This window comes from Alnus glutinosa, chromosome 3 (genome assembly GCF_958979055.1).
Source record: "Alnus glutinosa chromosome 3, dhAlnGlut1.1, whole genome shotgun sequence".
In the NCBI taxonomy this organism is placed as follows: Eukaryota; Viridiplantae; Streptophyta; class Magnoliopsida; order Fagales; family Betulaceae; genus Alnus; species Alnus glutinosa.
The window spans coordinates 33,715,408-33,726,093 of NC_084888.1; the positions used below are offsets into that span (position 1 = coordinate 33,715,408).

The window sequence follows — 10,686 nt, forward strand, 5'->3', positions numbered from 1 at the left end:
AGGCAGTTTGTAAATTGACTGCCGAAAGAGATTGCTCGGAACTGCTGGGTTCTGTTGCAGCTCTCATCTTCGTTAGTGCTGGTGAGATACCCGGCAATGGAGCCCCTATACTCGAACCCAGCTGTGAGGCTCAACTGGTTGATCCTTGAACCTGAACCAATCAAATGAACTTTTCTGGGTGGTGGGTCATTCGGATGGATGCATGTATGGGCTATCTTTTGCTTGTACTTTTCTCTGTTTTGTAGGAAGAATTTATCCCTGCATAATGCTTGTCCAACACTGGACTGACCCATGTGTGGTGCTGCATATGTTTCCAAGGATAAGGAGGTAACGTTTAGGTGTACCAGCTACGTAACATGCAACTTGCTGTTATCAGAATATGATCCAATGGCTAACCATTATTGCCTATTGAACCTTTACTGGTCAGCATGTTTCATGGATAGCGTAGGCTAACAGCTTGCACCTAAACCATACACACTCCGGTCGTTTGAATACGGCTAGCAGACTCGCTCTCCCTAGAGCTCCCTTGGTGACCCTCTGTTGTCTCCTCTTCTGAAGACCCTTTTCGTCCTTCCTTGATTCCCTTTTGCCCCTCTGGCACCCCTTTCCCCTCAGCTGGAATCTATCCACACTGAAAACCCTCGCCATGAAAACCTTATTTCCCAAATCCATCATGGAAGTTGCCCTGGAGCACCATTTAGCATGAAGCACACCCTATCTCTTCCCCCCCCCCAATTGAGAAATGAATGCCCCACCCACTTATGACCTACAAGATAAATTTCAACACGGCTACCCACCCCGCATTCTCAGCTCAAGCAGTTGTATGCCGAAACTTAATGGGGCATATCATCAAAGCCATACCGTTAGCCCCCCTGCAAACCAAACACATGTGAAGCTTTGGCTGCCCTTCTTGCAGCCAAATTAGCGGCTTAGGTCCAACTCAACCACTTTATTCTCACTACAAAAAAACTAACATTTTGCCACTTTCATCTAGCCACGTGTACGGACACTGTACACATGGCTAACAGGTGACCACGTGTTCGGAGCGTGTTAGATCTAGGTGTAGCTCAATACACATTTGGCCGCGTGTACAGTAATACACGTGTCCACTGGCGACTCTCAAGTTGACTCTCAAGTGGTCATTCTTGCCTTGGCTTTCCTCTCGATCACCTCTGACGGGAAAATATCTGCCACTATTGAGGACACTCTTTCCTTCATTCCTATCTGTTTTTCTTGGAAAGCTCAAAAAATTAACAAAAGTACAAACTTCTGTACTCATTACACGGTAACATGGGCCGCAACCAAACAGTTCATATTTCTTAGTTTGATGACAACACATATGCCACAATTGGATTTGAACCAAAATTACTAAAAAAAGAATATGATTTCTTATTTTTATAAAATTGAAATCTATAAAATTTTTTTTTAAAAAAATTCAAATACGTTTGAATCTATGGGTGGCTGAGCACCTGATATTTTAAAGAAAAATATTTATTTATTTATTTTTTACTTATTTTTTTTTTTCGTTAAAAAAATATTATTTATTCCCTCAAGAATATCTATTCATTTTTGTAAGGAAATAGTTATTTCTAAAAATAGGTTCCTGCTAAATAAAAGAATGGCTATTTCCATTTCAGGAGCCTATTCCGTGAACCAAATGAGCTCTCAATTCTTGTTTCGTTGAACTATTGTACATATATTTTTTTTTAAAAAAAAGAAAAAAGAAAAAAAAAATAGATGCATACACGGCTAGCAGACTTCACAAGACTTCCTTGAAATAATAGTAGTTGTATGTGTTTTCTTGTGTATGCTTGGGAACAATACAGCTATAACAAAATGTCTCGATTTTGGGATCCCTATGGCATTGTTTTAGTGGTTAAAAGAGAGGATACTTAAACGTGAGGAGTGTGTTAAAAGATGAAGAAAGAAAGAAAAAATCTCGAGCTACGCAGCCTCACGGCAGGCATCCATCCACAATTTCCTTTCCCACCATGAATTGTCGGATCATGTATGTGTTGGTCCTTTTTGAGGGCAACAGCTCTCTCTCTCTCTCTCTCCCTCTCTCTCATTATTGTGTCGTCTTTGAGTAAGTGAAGAAAATATTGCTTAAAAAAACTATATATTGAAAATCTAAAAGAAAAATTGCTTCGAAAAACTTATAAAAATATGCAAGATATTTGCCAGAGGGCCGAGAAAGTTACTTGAGAATTGCATTTGTTAATTGCGTGATAAAAAAACCCAGGAATCCAGAGAAAGTTATAAAAGCAGGTGAAGTATAAAGTCATTTCTTAGTTTTAAGTATTATTCTATTGAATATCATGGATGAACTTTTTCAATTTTATTTCATTTGTTATGGTGCAGAAAGCCATGTTTTAAGCCACAAGCTGGTTCTAAATTTGAATGTGCCTGATTGGGACTTGGAGAATTTTGCATAAAAAAGCCATATATATATATATATTAGTTTTCAGATACATGCTCTTAATCTGTATATGATATCTAGTTCACTAATTAACTAAGTTTAATATCACGTACATTCTCTTAGTCTTTGAGATATATATATATATATATATATATATATATATATATATATATATATATATATATATATATATATATATATATATATAAAGTCTTTGAATATTTAAATTGTTAAATCACCATTTATTTTAAAAGTTTAAACTTTTGGGACAAATAGTGATTTAATTAACATAAATTACAAACAAATATGCCAAAAAAAAAAAAAAAAAAAAAAAGTGAAAAATTTCTATGGGCATCTCCTGCCTCACAATCAGATCCAGGTCACCCATGTCAGGTATTTAGTGTGCTCCCATCTATATTCCTTCTTGATAAGCCAAAAATCAGGACTGAAAAGAAGAGATGTTTAGGAGAGGTAGTACAGAAAAAGAAGCCAAATAGTTACAATGTATGCCACAAAAAACAAAATGAAAGAGTACAAAAGAGACAAATCCATAACATAGGAAAAAAGTAGTCTGTTCAATGCAGTCATCATCTAAAATCCATCTCAAGAACTTGTGCCTAACATAGATAGGGAAAGCTAAACTAGCATCAGTAATAAATTTGAATACAATTTTCCTTTAATACTCCATTTGTTTCAACATAAAATATTTTTAATTGTAAAATATTTTCAACGAAATTAATTTTTTGAAAAAAATAATTTTTCTAAAAATATTTTTCAGTGTTTAATTCGTACGAAAAAATTACCAACGACAAAAAACTGACGAAATTCCAGCGATTGTGGCTGAAATCCGACAGCACTGGCCAGATTCCATTGCCAACAGGCAAAATTCCGGTCAGTTTCGCCGGAATCTGGCACAATACAGCTAGATTCTGGCAACTAGCCAGCTATACTGGCCAGATCGATTCCTGCCAGAATCCGGCGTAAATGGCCTGATTCCGGCCGGATTTTGACGATAGTAATCGAAATTCGAGAGTAAGTGCCGCTAGATTTTGGTGCCCGAATACCAAAATTCAGAAACGTTCGACGCAAATTTGGGCTGCCAACAAACTCCGATGTCCGGTGTTATTATATATATATATATATAATAGGTAGTAATTATGAAAATTCTTCTAACAGATGCTTCGTTCACGGGTGCGGTATACATTCTGATCACAATTTTACCTCTTTGTGCAGCAGAGAATCTGAATGGCATATGGTCCCTACAAATAATCAAAGTCCTAATGATGATGCCAACACAGTGCTTTGCAAGAGGAACCTGAGCCCATAACCAAGATAGTATAATCAATAATGGTGAATAATTCACTGTTTAAAACCCCATTACTGGTTCTCTTTTTAACTCCTTTAAAGAAAACTTGATTTATAAATAAATAAATAAAAGCACTCCTACCATTTAATTATAAATATAAGTGAAGAAAAGCAACGAGCCACAAGAAAAGAGAAATGTAGATATGGGTCAGTCCTGGACGTTAGCTAGAAAAATCCCATAATGTACGTGTTTGGATTTTATATTTGGAAGCATTCAAGAACTATTTACTAAAATTTTGACAATTTCCCTGCAGTTTATTTTCTTGGAAAAACTTCATTTACCATTCATCACTTTTACAATTATACCTTTAAACTTTAAAAAATGTTAATTTAGTGTATCAATTTTTTAATTTTTTTCAATTTTATTCATTCGGTAGGATTTTTCATTAAGTCATGTCAAAATTCTCAAAATACTATTGTTTTTCTTTTAAAAAAAAAAAATTTTAAAAATTCATGCGTAAGTATTTTAACAAATTCTGTTAAACCTGACCAAATTAAAGCCTAAATCTTTACATTTTTTTTTTTAAATGAAAAAATTCTAACGAATCGGTGAAACTAAAAAAAATTAAAAGATAAATACACTAAATTGATATTTTTTAAAATTTATAAGTATAATTACAAAAATAATGAAATATCAGTGTGATAAGTGAAATTTTTCATAGTTTCTTTCTGTGATCACTTGGCTTCCACACTTTTAAAGGGTGCAGTCCCTGATCACAATGCTCATCAGCGCCCATAAGCTGCTTTCATTGAGAGAGAGAGAGAGAGAGAGAGTTGATCGATCAAATGGCGGAGAGCCTGCTATCATGTGATCATGCAGATGATGACTACATCGACATGGAAGTGAGCTCATTCTCCAACTTCCTTTGCCATTCTATAAGCTCCCCTCCACACCCAAGAGAGTTTGAGTTCCAAATGTCTTCCATCTCTCAAGAAAGAGAGCCTACAACTTCCCCAGCTGACGAGCTCTTCTACAAAGGAAAGCTCCTTCCTCTTCACCTCCCCCCACGTTTACAAATGGTTGAAAAACTCCTCCAAAACTCCAACCCTGCTTGCGACACAAGAAAAGACATCTTTGAAGAATTCTACAGCACGCCTTTAGCCACTACTGCCACAACACCGATTTCTAGCACCACCCCGTTTGAATCCTGCAATGTCTCGCCCGCCGAATCTTGCCGGGTGAGTAGAGAACTGAACCTGGATGAGTATATCTCCGAGTATTCGACCGAAAACCCGAAAAAGTCATGGACCAAAAAGATCAAGCAGTCGTCTCTTGGTCTAAAGCTGAAGGCTTCCAGGGCTTATCTCAAGTCTTTGTTCAGTAAATCTGGCTGCTCGCATGAATCCTGTACAGCGGCTACCAAAAGAGCAGATGAAGGATCGGTTTCAAAAGCCACGGAGGGAAAGAAGATTTACCCATTTGGACAAATTCAGAAAGACAAATATTGCTCCACGTCATCAAGTATCATGAGGAGCAGTGAGAAAGAAAAGAATGATGCTGTTGGTGTTGGTGGCCACCATAGGAGATCATTCTCGGTGGTAATCAAACGCCATTCGACGACAAAGAAGTCTTCGTCATCTGGGTCATCTTCATCTTCAAGCTCGAACAATTCAAATGAGTTTCACGAGTTGCAGTTTCTCAAGAGAAGTAGCAGCTCGAGTTCAGATATTGAGATATCGATTCAAGGAGCAATTGCTCATTGCAAGCAGTCTCTGCAGCGGTTCCATTCCAGAAAGACTGTAAGTGAAGTTGGGTTTTACTCATTGTCAGCTTCCAGGATTTCAGTTCGTGAAGATCAAGAAAGGCCAGACCTTTGCAGAGGTTGATCGAGACAGACAGAAAGAGAGAGAGAGAGAGAGAGAGAGAGAGAGAGAGAGCTGTGTTCTTTTTTTTTCCTCTTTTGTTCTTTCGTAGTTTTGCTAATGGCTATGGCTCTGAACCTCTGATCCAATAAAAGTTTCTCTTCCTCAAACTAAGTTACAGTACTGAGTATAAACGAATGATTAGATCACGATAATTCCACTTGGGTGCATGGGATTTGAGTCATTTGACAATCTTAGTTGATTGATATTTCTTGTTTCACATCTTCTGTAGCGTTGGGAATCATTTTCTTTTACTCGTTGATTTTTGGCAGTAGTACTACTGCTTCACAGTTCCACCAAGCTAACGACTATGATATTTGCAATCCTTTTAGACATTACTGTTCGGACTATATATTGATATCCATCCTTATGACAAACCGACAAACTATAATTAAGGAGCAAAGCATAAGAAGCATAAGATCGATAATTCAGGGAACATCATAATCAATTCCAATTCTTCACGTAACTCAAAATCTGGTATCAGGGGCGGCAGTACTACCTTTGTTTTGTTTCTTCTGACATAAGCTAGCTATCTGAGTGTAGGCTCGATCTTTATATTCACCTACCTAATTAATCTTTTTTGTTTTCCCTGAGCTATTCATGCACCTTCCTAATAACTTAATTATGAGGACGTGGTTTTAACTGTTCATAGTGATGAATACAATCTTTTCAAAATAATTAAGTAGCAAAAAAAAGGCAATCGTTTTCCGCAGCAGACAGGTTCTTAATTTTGTGGTTATGAAGTACAAAATCGTAAGATAAAAATAAGCTAGGAAAAATTACTTATTTAGTCCTTAGGATTTACAGTTGTATCAAACTAATCTTAAGGCACCAAAAGTGCCAAACTTATATATGACATAAGTTATTTACTCAAAATTGTCCATGCCTTCATCTGTTTGACAAAAACTATTAGATGGACACATGGATCCACGTCACAAAGAATCACTGATAAACACATTTCATGGCTGATGAATTAATCTATTGTTAAATGAAAATTTTATCTTTAAAATAAAATAAACAAACAAAAAGCAAAATAGTTTTTTTTTTTTTTTTTTCCCAAGAAAATGAGGAGGTTCCTCTGATTACCAGCTAAGGGGAGACCTTCCCCCAAATGGGGGTGGCCAACCACCCCTTACCCCTCGTAGAGAGGCGGTCGGCCACCCCTCATTAATTGGCTCCTTAGAAAGGGACGTTCGATCGCCCCTCACAAGCCAATTACCCCTCATATGGTGAGAGGGGGTTGCTCCTCACCAAGTCCCCCCTCAATTGGAGAGGGGCAACCTCTTTTTTTAATTTTTAATTTTAAAGGTAAAATTATAATTTTATAATAGGCGAAGTTATCAATCATGTCACGTGTCAATCAATGATTGGTTGTAACATGAATCCACATGCACATCTAACGATTTTTGTCAAATAGCTGATAGCATGGATCATTTTTGACAAATAGCTCATCCTTAGAATTAGTTTGGTACTTTCAATACCTTATGAATCAATTTGGTACAACTGCAACCCTAGAAATTAAATGATACAAACCTTTAATTTGGTAGAATTCACCATTGAAAAATCGACTTGTAAGAGGAGGGTGTCAAATAGCGCTTATATGCGTAGGGTTAAAATTATACTTAAATTATGTTAGACACTTAGGATCGTAACACACCAATATGCTTTGCAGTTGACGTCCACGACAACTCTACTAATCTATCAATATTGAATGACTTAATATTATGCTGATACATAATACCAAGACATTTTAATCCAACCATTAGTGACTTAACCACAAAAACCCATTTGATCTCATACTTGACGTGGTGGCTAGCTCTAATACCAAATAATACAAACGTCGGGTAGAACTCACATTTGAAAACCAGCTTGTAAGAAGAGAGTGTCAAAAAATTTATATACACACGATTAAGATTATACTTAAACTATGTGAAACACTTAGGATCGTAACACTAAAAAAGTAATTTATTCAAAATATAAAATAAAATACCTAACCAAGAGTACTCCGTGATTTTATAAAGCTGTCCTTGAATCGATTCAAGTACTCCCTAGTTTCACCTTTGTATTCAAATGATTAGGAGAAAGGAGTAGAGGAATTATCTGTAAATTAACTTCTTCTTTTTTTAAAAAAAATTAACGTTGCTTGCCTACCTGTAAAGATAGGGGGATCTCACAGCATCTCTTCCACAAGTTGACATCGTTTCCTTGGAATATATATGTTACAAAAAGAAAATATAAACTACATAAAGATAAGTATGATTATGTTGCAGCCAGTTATCAATTAATTAACGGAATTAATCATGACTGTACGTAATACTAGAAGCTAGCCCACCTGTCCGCCTCTCGAAGGCAACTAAGAGACACCTGACTTCCTTAAATATGTTATTCCCAGCAACATATAAAAAACATTCTTTCACAAAGGTTTTAGAAAACTGCGCGCTCAAAACGTGGAGAAAAGTGTTAGTATTAAGCCCCCCCATACACGCACGGGTGCACTAAGCTCACCAACAAAGTTGATGAGCAAAGGAAAGAAGACAATAAACAACAAAAGTATAAGAAGCTGAAATCTTCAGTTGCAGACAAACAGTCATTCAGGTGGCTCTTTTCCCTTACCTAGTGGGTGTACTCAACCTTAAACTAAGTAAACATGTCAGCCAGAATTTTGACAGGATTAGAGGACCCAAACGAAAGCAATAAAAAGGCCCATTTGATGTTGTTCAGCACTAAGGGGATCGAGACCCCTTTAATTTCCCCACCCGGCCAGCTTCTACGGATATCTACTGGTAGAAAGAAGGAAAAGACAGGCCTCTCTCTCTCTCTCTCTCTCCACCTAATTACCTCAGCAAATTAATTAAAGAATGAATATTGTTGTCCATAAGGAACTTTGTCGCTAGCTGCTTCGTAAATGCCTTATTAATAATATGTTGGGACATTATTTGACCTAAAAACTTAATTGGGCCTTTAGATTGGTAGACATTTATGTCTAATTATCAACCCTTCACTCTCGTGGTTACTATCCAAAATAAGATTTAACTGCTCACACTCGATCATACACGTATAGTACTCCAAATTTCCATTGGAGATTGTAGTACGACAATAAAACCAAATAGATCGAAGCTTGCAAAATACTTGTAACGAATAGAATATGGTGCTTTCAAAATATTTAATGATGATATTATAAATAAGCTATGGCCCAAAGGCCCAATTAATAAAGGGCCGGCCACCCCACAAAAAGATTTATTCTATATAGAGTGACCCATAAAAGTTCAGAGTTCAGAGTGTATATATTGTGTCATTAATATTTGACAATTTCTACTGTAGACCGCCTCAAAAGAAGTCTGACATAAAAAATGTGAAATTCACAAAAAGATGTATCACCTTCACAACCTAATACCCTCGTTTGTTCAACCATTAAAGGTAACTTGTCTCTATTAATTAAGTCTCAGAACATTTTTATTATTATTGACTATTTGATTTAAGCATACTCTATTGATCACTTAAGCATCAAGGCCGGGCTCTCCTGCTGGCCTTTGATCGTTGCTATTTCGGTAATTTTCTTTTTAATTATCTTGCAGGTTGACATGTGTCGTCTGGTCTCATCGTCCAAAAATAAGCCTTTTCAATTAACAAATGAAGAGCAACAAGAAAGCTAGTTGTTGAGGAAGATGATAGGTTTTCAAAAGGTTAAGAAACGAAACCATTTTTAGATTCACAAGTATTAAAGTTGCATTGCAATCTACTAGCTAATTAAAAGTTAAAACAGTGAATAGACGTAAATGACGAAATAACAAAGTAAGACGACGACTTACGTATATATGTCTAGTAAACACCAAAATACCATGATGTCGTTTAACTGTTTAACTGGATAATGACTGCCCTTTAAGCACCATAAAACTACTATAGTTTAGAAATAATTCAAACACTCGTACATATTTGGTGACTTTCAAGCTTCTAGAAGCGCGCGACTATGTAAGAAATTTCCTAATTAAGTCGGGTCATATATATGCCCACATGTATTTAGTGGCTTAATTAAACATAAATCATTTGTGAAATCGTAATTGGAGTTGAACTTTAATTTCTTTGATAGGAGGAATAATTAAGGTAATATTTTAATTGAGGATCTTAACTTAGACTATAAATAAAGAGCATGTGTACTCCATCAATAAGATATTATTAGGCATCAGTTAGAAGAAACTTCTTTCTAAAAATTTTCTTCGGGAATTTTTGTTGTTGAGATTTTTTCTTTCAAATCAAAAGCAAGCTTGAACAAATATGGCCGAAGGTATGTCTAAATTATTTTTCGTTACGTATTCTGATAAAATTTATTATCCAATATGTGCGTGTGTGACAATTTTGATTTGCACAGTTCGTTGTCTGATGTTAACAATTCACACAATTGCTACTCCCTCAAGCTTTGAATCTTCATCAAGGGAGAGCTAGACAAAGGAACAAGATCAACCACAAGACCCTCACAATTCCAATCCCAAACCTAACTGCTGGTTTCAGTAAATTGTGTTTGCATATCAATTTTTTTTGTGTCGAGACATGGGTATAAGATATATATATAATAATCTGACTCATTTAACTAAACGGATTAAAACCTTTAATCATCGCCTGCAAATTTCGTGTTGGGTTCGCGGATCGTACCAAAAATTAACCTCAAATATCGTGTGTAACTTTCGGATTGTATCAAGACGTGTATAAAACTATACATCTCAACTCTTAACACGTCAATTAAATAAATCAGACTCACCATCTATAACTCGTTAATTTTATATTAAAGTCACGTCCAATTTGTAAATCATGCCAACAATTGTCAACCGCCCTACTCAAAGGGTCGCATTCTCCCCCTCGAAATTTTAGCATTCGTTGTTTACAGCGCGTAAGACTCTTTTTAACTCTCAACTCTGAGCCATCTCAATTGGAAAGTAAAAGCAGTTCCAACCGTAGGGCGTAGACATGCAGCCCGTACAGCCATCTCAATTACAAGTAAAGAGATTTAATCATTTGGAGTATTAATTGGACCGAAAGAAGAGAAG

At 36.1% G+C, this 10,686-nt stretch overlaps 1 protein-coding gene across 1 annotated transcript; it reads left to right on the forward strand.

Annotated features, from left to right (window-relative positions):
• Nucleotides 1-4,504: 4,504 nt before the first annotated feature.
• On the forward strand, nt 4,505-5,776 carry LOC133864526 (probable membrane-associated kinase regulator 4). Its single transcript, XM_062300889.1, has one exon. The coding sequence runs from the start codon at nt 4,571-4,573 to the stop codon at nt 5,609-5,611; it is 1,041 nt and encodes a 346-aa protein (XP_062156873.1). The 5' UTR covers nt 4,505-4,570; the 3' UTR covers nt 5,612-5,776.
• Nucleotides 5,777-10,686: the final 4,910 nt, after the last annotated feature.

What these genes read in the sequence shown, in the direction of transcription:
- LOC133864526 (XM_062300889.1), top strand. Translation starts at nt 4,571, where the DNA reads ATGGCGGAGAGCCTGCTATCATGTGATCATGCAGATGATGACTACATC.